Here is a 14,301-nt window from a genome sequence, read left to right as displayed (position 1 = left end):
TGGGGCACGGATTATCAGGCAAATGTCTTTCTATTTCTCTCCGCTAGATGTCGCACTACTTTCTACTATTCTGACAGTTGCGTCATTACAGTGTAATTCTCGCCTGATTAGTTGAACACTGTAGTTATTGTGCCACCTGGTGGTGATCAGAACTAATACACCTGTGCAAATTACAGGTGACCTACCATGACCTACCTTTCTACCCACGTACCTATCTATCTGTATGTTGTGTGGAATCAGTCTAAATGAGTGAATAAATAAATAAATAAATAAATCTTAATTTTATGTGAGGCAAATAGTACTGGGCTTGTTTTCTTACTTGTTTTCATATTTTCTACGTAATAAACAAACACTTTCACGTTTTGGTTGGACGAGCGCCTTGGTTTTTCCACAGTATTCCACAACATTCCCAACCAAAGAGCACCGTCATCTTATTTATTTATTTATTTATTTTCCCAGGATTTTTTCCCTTAGCACATTTAGTTTGATTTTTTTAATTGCCTCTGGCTGCACTGCTCTGCATGAAAACCGCTGTGGGCGCTCTGTGCTTCATGCACTTGGTGAATTTTAGCGGTTAGTCTGCCACCTAGAGGCGACTGGTTTAACCAACATTTGACCAGGCGGTTCGTGCAGCAATGGCTCTAGCAAGATTGCTGAGAGGAAAATAAAAAAAGCATAATTTATGGCTTATTTTTTCGCCAGCTACAATACTTATAAATACACGTTCATTTTTTTATAACGTCTATGTTTTTGAAAATAAATAACATTTTGTTAAAAAATGTTACACCTTATGACGCACCCTACGTCATTGGGGGCGTTCCCTTCCTAAGAGCTCCTCAACTTCTCAGCTTTCTTCATTTCTGATTCTGCACTTCCTATGAAAGGTAAACAAATGGAACACCGGAGACCAAGCTGTCAAAATACCCAAAATGTAATCCGAAAACAGGCATTTAAAGGACCGAAATGCCTGGACAGAAACGAAAATACAACGTGCGCTTTCCTCCTGTGAGTACCGTCAGACATTTCTGAGTAATTTCGAAGTTTGTACGAGCGCTGTTTGTAGCCTTACCTTTCGAATCCAAACCAGGGTCGCATTAAGAAAATCATGCAGAAAGATACAGAGGTTGGGAGAATGGCCACTGCCGTTCCAGTTATCATCTGTATCCTTTTAAGAGCAATGTCTGATGCTGGTCTACCGAGATAAGAAATGCCAAAGAGGTGTAACCCAATGCTAAAGAAAACACTGTGAAGTGTGCTCAGTTGCCTTCCATTACTCTAAACTAAGCTAAAGCTTTGGAAATGTTCTTGATATCATTCCTCACCAAGACGAGCTTAATCACCCAGTCAAAGAACAGCAGAGTCATGTCCGTCAACCACATGTGAGTATGTTAAACATCCATTTATCAGCCCATTCATCCACCAGTGCAGACATACTTGTGTATGAGTGTATGCATTGATTGGTCTATTTCACCTTTGTCCATATTCTCCAATGATGTCTGCAGGAAGCAGTGCATTGAGTCTGAGAAGCTGTTTGACTTCCTGAAGGACCTTGCAGAACAGGCCTGTGGAGCATCAACACCTAAAGAGGGTAAACCCAAGGGGAAGTGGCCAGGGCACAGGTACAGAACCACACTGCAGTGTAGATCAGCGCCTGTATAGTCCCTGTATATGATTTTCTGCACAATGTGTAAATCATTTTACAACATGCTCTTCCAAAAACAAAACAAGAAATCTGAAATGCTAGTGAATTCATTCAGTCAGACAATAGAAACATGCTGTGTACTAACTGTATACTAAATACTGATATTGAACGGTATATACTGTGTAGTGATCATAATGGATTTTGGTATGTTGGTACGCAAAGTACTAAACCACTTTTGCACTAATGGGAAAGTAATGTTGTGATGTTGCTACATCAATGTATGTCACATAAAGATGCAACCTTGTCATCTAATTTTCGGAGCTGTCACAAGAGCCCTCACTTCAGCATCTGACATATTTAAAAAAAATGTTCCAGCTCCTCCCTTTCCACTTGGCTATACTGACTTTCTTTGAATTATTTCCGTTTTAGAAGAAAGTGGCATAACATGTCTATCAATCCAAAATCCCCTGAGAAAGAAGAGCTGCCCAAAAGGACCAACACTGAGCCAGCAATCCACAGTGACTCGTCTAGTGTAGGAAACCCGTTGTTAACATTGATTACAAAGAAATCTGTTCCTCTCATGCCATGTGATGTTAGTTGTTGTTGTCTAGTTTTCCAGTCACAGGGTGATACTGTGGATTTATTAACTGCCACTGGGTTCCCTCCATTGACAATCTGTAATGAAAAATGATCCATTTTGCATATTATGTGAACATTGTATGTTTTTTTCTATTGCTTTTTAGGAGTCTGAGCTTGTTATCTGCTTGGAGACCCAGTCGCCTTGATAATAGCTGCTGGAATAGTGAGTCTCATTTATCCATTCATTCACTTGTCCTCTGCATGTGTTAAGGATCTTCTTGCCAGTTATTAGGGAGTTTGAAAGTTATGAAATGTTTTCTTCATATATGCTGATACAGTGTTAAAGTCACTGATGATCTTATTCTTTTATTCATTTTATTCTTGTAGCATTCTCTGTAGCTCCTACTATCCACCTGACTGAAAACTGCAGCAATATTTATGAAGACCCAACAAAAGTTTTTCTTTTAATATTTCCCAGAGAAATCATTTTAATTTGTACATTTGTTTTTGGTACAGAGGCAGAATTAAAATGTGGAACTAAAACACCCCAATTGTTTAGAAGAATTTGATCTTGAACAAAAATAGTTTAGTACATCAGTAAATTAAGAATGTGCATGTGAGAATAATGACGTCTTTAGTAAGTTTTAGATCCCTTTATACTGAAAAAGGACTTTATGTTTATTCTATGAGGGAGATATATTTTCTATTACTGTCTCATTTTCCTTTTTTTCTGTTGGATTCATAACTGTTGTATTGGTCGAAGCTTCTTAAAAGTTAGTCAAACATCAATTTTAAGTTGTGGGTTAGATGCATACTGACAATATGATGGACACCATAAATGTAGAGAACTGCTCACTTTACGTTAATCACCTTTGAGTAATTATTTAACAGCATTACCAATGTTCTATCTAGAAGAGAGATTAATTAAGATGCATAGAGTTAAAGAAAATGATGGATGCGTTTTATAGCTGCATATGTCCTATGTAACGTTTTAAAATTGAAAGTAATGATGTGGATGTTAGATGACTTTGAACACATTTCTGCTTTCAACTAACATTAATGATAATCAACATGAATAAATCAAAACAGAGCAAAGATATACATTAAGACACAAAGATCTCACACTGGGGATTGTAAAATAAATGCATGAAATGTCTTGATGATGCAAGGGCAATTTTATTTTAAGAAAGTGAAAGAAACAGTCACTTGTTTAGAAACTGTGATGCTGAGGTAAAATAAATAAAATCAGATTTCTGTAAACCTAGAGCATGTGTTCTTTTATAACAAGAATTTGCTATTTTTACGATGATTGTGACTTTGTGTACATATTTTCTCTGTATTGATGAGCAAGTCATGTCTTGAATGATATGAGTGACCTCATGAGAGCCATCCATACGCAGGGAGAAAAATAAATAAAACATACAAAACCTACAGGGGAAATGAATACAGTACTCCAAACTCTGATGAATACAAAAAACAGTTATGTGAAGGAATGCCCAGTTGTGCCTTTTGACACAAATTTCAATATATTCTGTACAACACAAAGGACTGTTTGGGCTGTTTCAAGCTTGTTTTCCTTTCAAAGAATAAAATTAGCAGTAAATAATAATTATTATGAAAATACCATATGATATCATGATTTTCACAAACATATACAGAAATAAAGTTAGCCTCTCCTAAAATGTTTACTTGTCTCATACAAATCAAAAAGAAACTGATTATTGTAGTGGTTTAACAGTTTCTTTGTTTATTCTTCTTTTCTCATTCCTCCATGACATCCATAGGTCTTTGTCATAGATCACTTTCAGGAAAAAAAACTATCAAAAAACTCACGGTCCAAAAAAAGGCACCATTCGACCCTGTCCCTCTCCAGGCCAGGTAAGAGTGCCAAATGGAGAAATTGCCATGCTACAATAAAACCTTTAATTACACACATATGCAGATAATACATGAACGAATGACTCACCCCTCCTATAGGTCCCTGTCTGTAATTCATATTCTCCTTTCATTTTCTTTTCTGATGTTTGGATTTACTTTTTAAATGTCAAAAACCAAAATCAGAAAGGAACAAGAAGCTGGAGCAATGTCTCTTATTCAGTAGAGTCACATTCCAATGCTCTCATTTGTACATGTGGACAAAAAAGAAGAAAGGGAAAAAAATGGCCAAAAATAACAATGGGTGTATTCGGGGCTCAACAGAGTCGTGCACCATAGCCAAACGTCTGTTTGATGGCCTGGCAGTAGTACCTCTGCCAGCCCTCTCGCGTGCGGTCCTCCTCACTCTCAGGCACAGCCCGGCATTCTATCTTCAGCTCTGTCTCATTGCCTTTGTCTGTGAAAGTCAGGGTCACTGTTGCATAGTGCTCTACATCCCCACGCAGAGAGAAACATTAAGAAAAAGAAAGAGACCAATGAAACAATAACAACTTTTTTTCCCCTCAAACTAATGTAGATTGCTCATCAATCATTACTTGCATTAGAACTATTAACAATGCTGATATGTTTGTCTCTTACCACTTGGCCATGTGTTGTACCTCCATTTCATTACTATCTTCTCCTCAGGAACCTATAAACACCACAAAGATTGTCAATAATCACCTTCACTCTGTACTAAATTTGGTTAAAGTTTTTTCCAAAACATGTTAAACACAATTTTCATGAATTTTCTTCATGAATGTTTTTCATGATATGTTGTTGGGAGTGGGCTTTACACATACAAGAAATAGCAACAGCATATGTTTATAACACTTTTATTAGATAAATAAAAATGATTTTATTGACCGAGTGCATTGTACATTTGCTGTTATTCTTTTCAAACCTCTATATATCCAAAATTGTTACAAATGGACACACAGCATTTTGGAATAAAACTGCATATTCCTCTTTTCATGTCCTACCCAGGTAGGACTTGCATTTCTAATCTAAACAAGGAGACATCTCACCAGCTCCTGGAACTCTCCGAATACATTCCCTTCCAACAGGCGGAACTTGCCTCCCTTTTCAGGCTCAACTACAGCAGCAGTGTGTGTAAATGCTTGTACCATCTACACAACCAGAGACAAACAAAAAAATATTGCTTTTGAGAAGATTCAGTACACCAGGGAAAAAAAAAAAATACACACACACTTTAACACAGTAAAAACAAACAAACAAACAAACAAACAATGTACTACAGAATGGGATAAGACTGACCTCCTGGTTGAGAAAGACTCTGTAGAGCTCCTCTGGTGAGGTAAGGAATGTGTCCCTTAGCGAGAACTTGCAGGTGGGGATCTTCACCCCTGTTGTAGGGGGAGCAGCTGTGCTGCTAGAACCAATCTGAACATGAAAATTACACAAACCTTTATTAAATCTTTTTTACTTTTAATTAATTCTGTACTGAGGACCTACATGTGATGTCATTAAATGCTGGAGCCCACCTGAGTTCTGTCCATTTTGACTTTATTCTGAGATGTTTGCTCTTTGCTCACCCCATTGGCTGTAGGTAAGATCATACCCTGTGTGAACTCTGCAAAAGAACACAAAAAGTCAAGGCTTGTACAAAGTCATACAGCTATAAAGCTAACTGGCTGATTCCCTCCAAACTCTTCTGTGTACAGAGTGATTCACCCCAAGTAAAACAAATTGATCTTTGTACGCTTAGTTAATGTAAACCACATTATTCCTAGTATAATTCTCGAACTTTAAGTACAAATGTGATCAATTTGAGAGTCCTATTCATTCTGGTTTCAGTCAATGACCTCTAGGGGTTCAACTCTACTAGTACAATCTGTAACATTTTCTTGTACAGATGGGAGCCAATTCATTAACAAGATGCCAAGCTTTGTTTGTAGTTCTTTGACACTTAAACCAGTTTTGCAGTTCCGCTTGTAATTACTAAGGTTAGGGTATGGAGAAATGGTCAAATTGCATTTGAGTGTGTTAGAATATCCATCATGCCAGCTACTATAGGCTGTTTAAGAGTAAGTCTTACCTGTTTTGAGAAGCCCTAGATAGCTGTTCAGTGCCACACGAACCTTTTCTGATCCCTCTTTCTTCATCAAATCAAACAGTGGTGTATCAGGCTCACCTTTACAAAGGCTCACACTGATCTGTGTGACAACCTCATGATGATTAAAAAGCTTGTGAATGGAAAGCCTGGGGAAAATACTATAAAATAAATAACTACTGTACATGGATTATTTTAATAATTAAAAACCTTTTGAACCTTTAGAAACTTTTTTGTATGGCCATGTTGTGTTCTACATTCCTAATGCAGCCGTCTTTACATTATAGTACAAAGTTTAAGCCAAACATGGTTTTGGATAACTAGGAATATGCTCTTAGAGGGCAGTTCATTTTTAATCACTGTGCCTACTGTGATTTTGTACATAGCGCTGATATTCAAATATTAGATATTATACACGTGCTATCAATAATATGTTATGTCAGTGTTTTCCCTGTATTTAGAAAACAACTGAAAACAGACTGACTTTTTTAACAAAAAATAACACACTTAATAGACCGTCAGTAAACATTTTTGAGAAATGTATTTTCATGATTTCTTTAGTCAAAGGTATTTGTAAATAAATATATATCATAACATACTATTATAATGCAGCTTCTGCAAATTTCATGATGAATGGACTAAAAGAAATAACCCAAAATGGCTTAGAAAAAACTCTGGTTCCACTGACTTACATTAAAAGTAAAGTAGATTCTTCCTTCTCCTGTAAAGTTATCATTTTGGAGATACGAGGTGTGAAGTGGAGTATCTGCCAATAATATGCGGCTTGATCTTGTTAATACATAAAACTCCTGAATAGCTTTTAAAAATGTCAGATGAACTTCACAAACTTGTTTTTTCAAACCAGTGATTATATGATGCTTTCTAAGGCTAACTGTAAGCCTGACAAAAAAAAAAGCAACTGCTTGCTGCTGGCACTAGCCAGTATTCAGCTAGAGTAACAAAAATTTGTCTCCTGTTAGACGGATAAAACCTAGTGTTCGGAAGTCTATACACATGGAGGACGGACAGCCAATCAGAATGCAACAGACAAAATCAGCAGTTACGGTCAGCTTAATGCACAATAAATATCATGTGCTCCATGCATGTATGGGTGGGGCACCCGAGATTTGAGTTCCTTCCCTTCAATTTTGTTTCTGCGTACATTCTCCGCACCTTTGGGTTCAGATATACACACCCCTGTTTTAGATAGGTTATCTAATAAAAAGTAACACTATGAGCAGAGCTTATCTGCTTAAGATACACTTTTTTCAACTCTACAAGACACTCCATGGCGGAACAGGAAGACCCCATAGAATCGGCATCCTACCACAGGATATGATGGTGTTTTGAGTGGATTATGTTTCACTGTCTAATACACAAAGAATACGTAAATATTCTTGTCAAAATTCAGTTGAACATTTGAAATGAAAACATTCAATAACTGCAGCCATCATTTGACAACTGAGTGTTTCTGAGCACACAGTGACTTACATCAAGATCTTCCATTTCATTTTCATCTGAAAGGTTTGGAACCTCAATATTTCCTTTGTATTTGATTCCTGATTTTGATGTTCCTGTAAAAGAATAATAAAGACAATTTTAAAGCAATAGACTATAAAAATTGATTTTGATGTATATAGTATCAATATGTTGGGCACAGAAACCAACATGCAGGAACAAAAATGTACGTTAATATGCTAGAAAATCACCAGTCATCACGTTAGCAAAGAGTTCTAAAAACAAGCTTTACCATTTTCTAACATCTTTTTAAACACAGATTCTTCACTACTTTACAACACCCACTGACAGCACCATACATGACAAGAGTGCCAGTAAAAGCTATGTTTCCTATATTCCAAGAAAAGATTTTTCAAACATATTCTAACCATCTTTCATTACATTTTTGGTATACAACATTTTATCACCTCTATCTCACCTTTCCATTTGGCCTTCAAGTTCCATTCGTAAAAGAAGATGAGCTTCCCTTTGCGATTGTTAATGGAAGCCTCACCTTCCACCTTTGTGACCTCTGTGATCTCACACTTGCCTTCATCGCTTTCTACACTCAATCCCACCAGCAGCTCTTTCAACTTCTCTGAAGACCAGTTTGTGGCATCCCTCTCCGTCCTGCCCAAGAAAATAACAATAACACTTAGGGTTACTAATCCACATCGTAGACACACACCACTGACTAAAGTTACTTCTTGACAGCATAAGACTGTATTGAGTTTTAGCATCAATACATGAAATAAAACCCTGCAGGGAATAACACTTTGTGGAAGATCAACATTTGTCTAGTGGCACCGTGGAAGCCAAAAATAATAAAGTAGCTTAAATGTCTGTCACAAAAAAGATAAACACCCAAAAATAAATAAGTATGGACACTCGCTTTTTCCTTTCATCGCCACACCATTACTTGCTTTATGTAAATCGGGGACCTACAATACAAATTATGTAAAGAAAAACAAATAATCCTTTTTGAGGGTTTGTGTTCACACATGTGTTTTGAATCTACCTATGGCTGCACGTTACTCTATAGCCCATGTGTCAAACACAAGGCCCGCTGGCCACATCAGGCCTGCAACACAATCCTATCTGGCCTTCAAGAGTGTTTTGACTTTCTATTAATATTAGCCTGTTTTACAATGCGACAATGCACTGCCCTACAGTCCCCAGCATGCACTGCAACGTAACGTGTGCTTTGACTCTTCTACCTCAACAACAATCTATAGGACAGTGATTACACCTCAGTTCTATACAATTCTGCACAATTCCACACCAATCATATCACCAAATATACTAGCTTCATTTCAGCTGCAGTTCAACCAATATAAACACCTAGTATTAGTATTAGTAGCTGCTCAGAAATTTAGCTCATGTATTAGCTAATGAACTTGCAGCAAAGAAAGGATGCCAGGTGTCTAGATCAAACAAATAAGTAGGTTTAAAAGACTTAGCTCCTGGGGACTTTTTAATTTTGAATTTTTCAAGTATTCATGTAATATTTCAAGATCTACTGCCTATATTTTACTGATGAAGTTTTTGAGTATTTTGAATAAACAATGGCCAGCTGGGGTTACAGCACAACATACATTAAAAATGAAATAAAACATTTTTTTCTCTGGCCAACGAATTTGTTGAGATTTTTTAATTTGGCCCCTTTAGTGGCGGAGTTTGACACCCCTGCTCTATAGTTAGAGCTGTCGTTGTGCTCTATTAAGTATGAACGGTTATTATGCTTCAGTATATCTTCTAGAACATTCGTTCATGTCAGCAACCGAGGAAAGAAACTACGAGATCAGCCTCAGTTCCGAGGAATCGATGAGAACAGTGCTCACCACGTTTCCACTGGCAACATCTTGTTTTTAATTTCGCTAACCGCTACGTCTCTCTGTGCAGCTAATGTTACCCGACTGTGTTGGGAAGCACAGAGAACACTGTAGTTACACAGCGTACCTGGCTGGCCAACATATTTCTTACGGTCCAGGTCTAAACGACACGGGACGCTGTGAGGATGTAGCTATACAGTCCATGAATAATGCAGCTAACAGAGCTAACCAAGCTACACGGCTAAGCTAAACTCCGACAAAATCCCACATCTATCATAAATAACACACCAACAGCCCGGCTCTGGAGGAGCACAGACTGAAACATGTCTCCCTGTGACAGACGGACACCCTGAGTCTCTGACAGACAGACGTTATATGACTGACATTCCTCTTTTATATTTCAGATATCGGTTAAAGCGCTGGAGATGCAGCTCCTCCACCATGCTTGCCTCAAGATGGCTAACGGAGGCTACACACACAGACCGGCTCCTTCAGCTCTTTAGCTCACCAGTGCCAGTTGTTGACATTTGTAGCGTCTGCTCTTTCTTCCACGATCCATCGAGGGTCTCCTTCACCCCACTTTGCCATGACCGACCAGGACAACGGGAACGGGTGGATCTCGGTAGCAGCGCGTGAAGCGGAGCGAAGTCTGAGCGGCTCTCACGCGACTTCTCGAAGTCTCTCGCTGGTTCACGCGCCTCCGCTTTTACTGCCCGTAGAAATTACTGGAAACGGAATCGCGTGTCACGCTAAAAAACTTCCGTAGTTGCACCAGAGCGGCTGGAATGTTATTCCGTCGTTTGTTAGCAATGTGGCAAACCTTAAATCAAAAGTGTCTCGATGTAAGAAAAAATAATTGATATTTAAATTTTGACTGTTACTTCTTCGAACTGATTTCTTACTACTAAAAACTGAACTGTTAGCTACATGTGCAAATTCAGTTTATATATATATATATATATATATATATATATATATATATATATGAAAGGAAGTTTTGTCTTTTACATGTTCTTACATGTAAAAGACAAAACTTCCTTATATATATATATATATATATATATATATATATATATATATATATGAAAACTGAATAGTACTTATAACATTTTTACTTGTTCGAGTTTAATTTTTAAGCCATCAAAAATCGTGGATTATCAGCTCTAGCCTTTTAAAAGCTAACTAATAAGCTACCTTTAAGCTTAGTTCGATCAACACTTGTGGCAATAGCATTGCTGTTTTACAGTTATAAATGCTTTACTTTCATCAACTTAAGGTAGAATGAGTTTTTCTTCTTTGATGAGTCCTGTCACGCTTTCATGTGCACACGCACAGTCTGATTATCTAAACCTGGATTAACAGAGAAAGTTGTTAACCACTGTTGTAAAATGAGTTTTGCACAGTACTGTTCAGTACTTAGAAGTTGTCAGGGGCCCCTAGGCATTTGTGGGGCCCTAAAGCAGCTGCTTATGTCGCTTATTATGTAGAGCCGGCACTGATTAATATGAACCAGGATGTCTTTTAAGTAATTGGCTGTTTGTTAGCTTTGCAGCAGAAAATTAGTTTAAGTGAAAATGTCAGACACTCATGGTAGTTTGAATCATTTGTTTTTGTCCACATTGTTCTTTTCATGCTTTTTTGTTGTTGTATTGAGTATACTGAAAGCAAATGCTGTGTATAATAGGAAAACTAACACATAATTAGTGATTGCACATTGTGTATAAGAGCCACCTGGAATTCCATAGCCAACACCTAGCAACTATCTGGAATACCCGAGCAACCACCTAGCAACCACTTAGTGTGTGCCTCTATATATGTGCCAAACAATCTCTGTTCATGGCAAACACTTAACCCACCTAACCAACCCACTGCCCAACACAGAACAACACATGCGTCACATTGACACATCTCCTAGCATTACATCCACAAAGTATTTACACGAAATGTCTCTCCTACTGAGAGTGCAGCGCCAGCTGAGAGCCTCTGCACGTGGCTGCTTTGCATGGTGGGATGCCACAAGATGTCACACATGTGTATCAACTTTAGTTTTGCCTCATGTAATTACACAAGTGTATCTTAATAGTTGTAACAGCCAACATAACATAAATGTAATTATATTTGTAATCAGACTGGAGCAACAGTTGTTCTCAGAAGTCTTTTCCAGCAGTAAAAGGAAGTATGTCATAACTTACATTAAGACATCACTTACACTGTATCTGCCAGCTTTCCTAACATTTAGCTAGCATTTATTTAGCTAGTGCTGCAGCATTGTAACCAGCTTCAAACCATTTTGTAAACCATTCTGTAAAGTGACAGTACAGCAGATGTCCCCTTATCTTAAAATGCAACTTTTATAACATTAATTAAATGTGTTGCATTACCCCCAAAGCAATGTCTATATTACCACTCCATTATTACACAGTACCTATATAACAACTACACAGGAACTGTCTACTTATTTTAAAGTGTAACTTTAACACTACACTACAGGATACTTCCTGTGTAGTTGTTATATAGGAACAGTGTAATTACAGAATGGTATTAATCAATGCTATGTGATTGGATTACCTTGTTACAACACAGTTATGTACATAAATGTAATGTTATGTAAAACATACCTCCTTTTACTGCTGGAAAAGACTGCTGATCTGTAGTGTATCAAACAGATACACATGTGTAATAACATAGGCTGTACTTCTGTACTCCATCTGTAACATTGACTTAATCTTCAGTAGTTACATCATTGTTGCATATTTTATTCATGTGTAACTACACAGTTATTAGATACACTTAATATAAAGTGGGACCATGCACACTGCAGATTTTCATCAGTATTATGTACCAAGGCCATAGTTTTAGTTTCAGTAGTGGAGAGACAATGAAGTTATAGTCCAACGTTCACACATAAAACAAACAAACAAATACACAAAAAATCATAAAAAGCCTGAAAACTGTTTATGCATTTGAACATACACTTATTGCAAGCACCTTGAATTTAACATATTATGTTGAAATAGATCATCAAGCTTTGCCCAGTTATCCGACCAAAATAATGGTTATATAAAAAATGGAAAAGCACTAACACTCCTAAACAAAACATTTAGTATTGTTCATAATACAGATCTAAGACTGATAAAATACAGACCATAAGACTGATACAACTGCACATCTTCTATCACAACAAGTACAGCATATAAAACACATCAATCATTGACATTTTAGCAGTCATGTACTGTCAGTATCAAAAGCACTGCCTGTTAATTTGATAAAAACAAAATTTTTATGTTTGATTCTATCACTCTCTTTAGGTGTTTACACATTGTCATCTGCTAACTATGGTGCATTTTTAAAGGACATTATGAATTTCAACAGCATATAAAGAAAAATAAAATCTCATTTATTCTAAATCTTACCTAAAAATAATTGCTAAAAATTAACATAGCCAATTTACACATTATCATTTACACTGAATCAATATAAAGGTTGATCTCTAAAAAAGATTTGAAAAATCTAAAATCTGCCTGTTGCTTAGATTCCTCTGGATACTCTTCACATGATATAAGTGGACATTTAGTTCCACTGTGTGCTCCAACCAGTGATCCTTCAGTAGCCTGCTAACATCATCATTTTAACAAAGGCTGATTTACAGAAAACAATTACCATTAAATACTTTTAAATTATTGAATCTGCAGTACCCTGTATGAAAACACTCAGATGAATGTGAGCCATGTCTGGCAAACATATAGCACTGTTGTTCCCCTATCTGCACTGGCAAACTGCATATGAGCCGAACGTGGCCCATATTAAAACATGCTTATTTGGCCCACATATCTTAAAACCGATCTGGGCAACTTCTGTCAGAGATATGGCAGTATGTTGGCTTTTATTAACGAAAAAGGTCTGACACAATCTGCCGTCTTAAAAGGAACACTACTAATTTGTATCCTAGTTTGTAATTTTATTCATATTTAACTTAAAATGGTACAAAGATATTTGACAACATGGTGACAGATATACTGCCTGACATCTGAGACAATGTTTTATGATGCTTTGAGAAGGTTTTGGCTTAAAACATATTTTTTATATTCATGGGGCAGAGGTACATGTATGGTGCTATGTTGTAAAATAGTCCTATAATGATAAAATATATGAATTAAAAAAAACATTTTTTTCACATGTATTGCTATTTATCCATTAATAACATTACATATAACAAACATTACATATAAAAAAGACAGGTGGAGGCTCACTGGTGGTTTTGGTTAGCGAATAAAATGGCTATATTTGTGTTGAGGACATCTCAACCCCTGGTTTCTGTCACCACCACTGTAAAGAAATCTGTCTTTCTACAATGAACCATGTCACATAAAAATATATGTAATGTATACATATATAAAATATATGTTTACATCTCAGCGTTTGAATTATGCAGCAATTTTGAAAAATTGATGGAATTCCCCTTTAAAACAACATGGGCAAAATATCCGTATGTAACCTGTAGATTTTACATTGCATATTTGAACACAGCTTTGGACAGTGACAACTTGTTTTTGAATCTTCACGCCATCACATTGAATCTGACATGAAACAGTGACTATAAGCTTAAAGTGCAGAGTACTGTGAGAGTATACTCTTAAACATGAAAATGCCATAGAAGAACCATTTTTGGTACCCATTTTTGGTGGATCTTTAGAGAAATATTTTTGTAAATAAGATGTGTGACTGTGATTAGCTTATTTAAAGTTTAGAGAACCTCCACATAA

The 14,301-nt window shown here is 36.7% G+C and overlaps 2 protein-coding genes across 4 annotated transcripts; one reads left to right on the top strand and one right to left on the bottom strand.

Annotated features, from left to right (window-relative positions):
- Window positions 1–801: 801 nt before the first annotated feature.
- LOC118823519 (dr1-associated corepressor) lies at window positions 802–4,066 on the top strand. Of its 3 annotated transcripts, XM_036593206.1 has the most exons (7): window positions 802–1,005; window positions 1,088–1,160; window positions 1,286–1,379; window positions 1,503–1,619; window positions 2,072–2,174; window positions 2,386–2,444; window positions 2,609–4,066. In XM_036593206.1, exons 1-6 carry the CDS (start codon window positions 964–966, stop codon window positions 2,425–2,427), a joined length of 471 nt encoding a protein of 156 aa, XP_036449099.1. In that variant the 5' UTR covers window positions 802–963; the 3' UTR covers window positions 2,428–2,444; window positions 2,609–4,066. The 3 variants fall into 3 exon arrangements, 2 of the variants coding, with proteins under 2 accessions (XP_036449099.1, XP_036449098.1); XR_005008534.1 differs by having other exon boundaries at window positions 2,072–2,444; window positions 2,609–2,769; XM_036593205.1 differs by lacking the exon at window positions 2,072–2,174 and having other exon boundaries at window positions 803–1,005.
- Window positions 3,382–10,234, bottom strand: ahsa1b (AHA1, activator of heat shock protein ATPase homolog 1b). Its single transcript, XM_036593203.1, has 9 exons — window positions 10,047–10,234; window positions 8,146–8,336; window positions 7,701–7,783; window positions 6,195–6,312; window positions 5,641–5,729; window positions 5,414–5,539; window positions 5,164–5,265; window positions 4,736–4,787; window positions 3,382–4,586 (listed from the first exon to the last, which is right to left on the bottom strand). Exons 1-9 carry the CDS (start codon window positions 10,124–10,126, stop codon window positions 4,414–4,416), a joined length of 1,014 nt encoding a protein of 337 aa, XP_036449096.1. The 5' UTR covers window positions 10,127–10,234; the 3' UTR covers window positions 3,382–4,413.
- Between the last annotated feature and the right edge of the window lie 4,067 nt (window positions 10,235–14,301).

Source organism: Colossoma macropomum, unplaced genomic scaffold (assembly GCF_904425465.1).
Source record: "Colossoma macropomum unplaced genomic scaffold, Colossoma_macropomum, whole genome shotgun sequence".
NCBI classification, from domain to species: domain Eukaryota; kingdom Metazoa; phylum Chordata; class Actinopteri; order Characiformes; family Serrasalmidae; genus Colossoma; species Colossoma macropomum.
The sequence above is the reverse complement of the archived record's forward strand: the minus strand, read 5'-3'. Positions and strand labels throughout refer to the sequence as shown.

Coding starts and splice junctions, on each gene's coding strand:
- LOC118823519 (XM_036593205.1), top strand. CDS start 964: ATGCCTGGACAGAAACGAAAATACAACGTGCGCTTTCCTCCT. Junction 1,006..1,087: donor ACAACGTGCGCTTTCCTCCT/GTGAGTACCGTC, acceptor AATCCAAACCAG/GGTCGCATTAAGAAAATCAT. Junction 1,620..2,385: donor GGGAAGTGGCCAGGGCACAG/GTACAGAACCAC, acceptor ATTGCTTTTTAG/GAGTCTGAGCTTGTTATCTG.
- ahsa1b (XM_036593203.1), bottom strand. CDS start 10,126: ATGGCAAAGTGGGGTGAAGGAGACCCTCGATGGATCGTGGAAGAAAGA. Junction 7,784..8,145: donor CTTGAAGGCCAAATGGAAAG/GTGAGATAGAGG, acceptor ATTCTTTTACAG/GAACATCAAAATCAGGAATC. Junction 5,730..6,194: donor TCTAGGGCTTCTCAAAACAG/GTAAGACTTACT, acceptor GTTCTTTTGCAG/AGTTCACACAGGGTATGATC.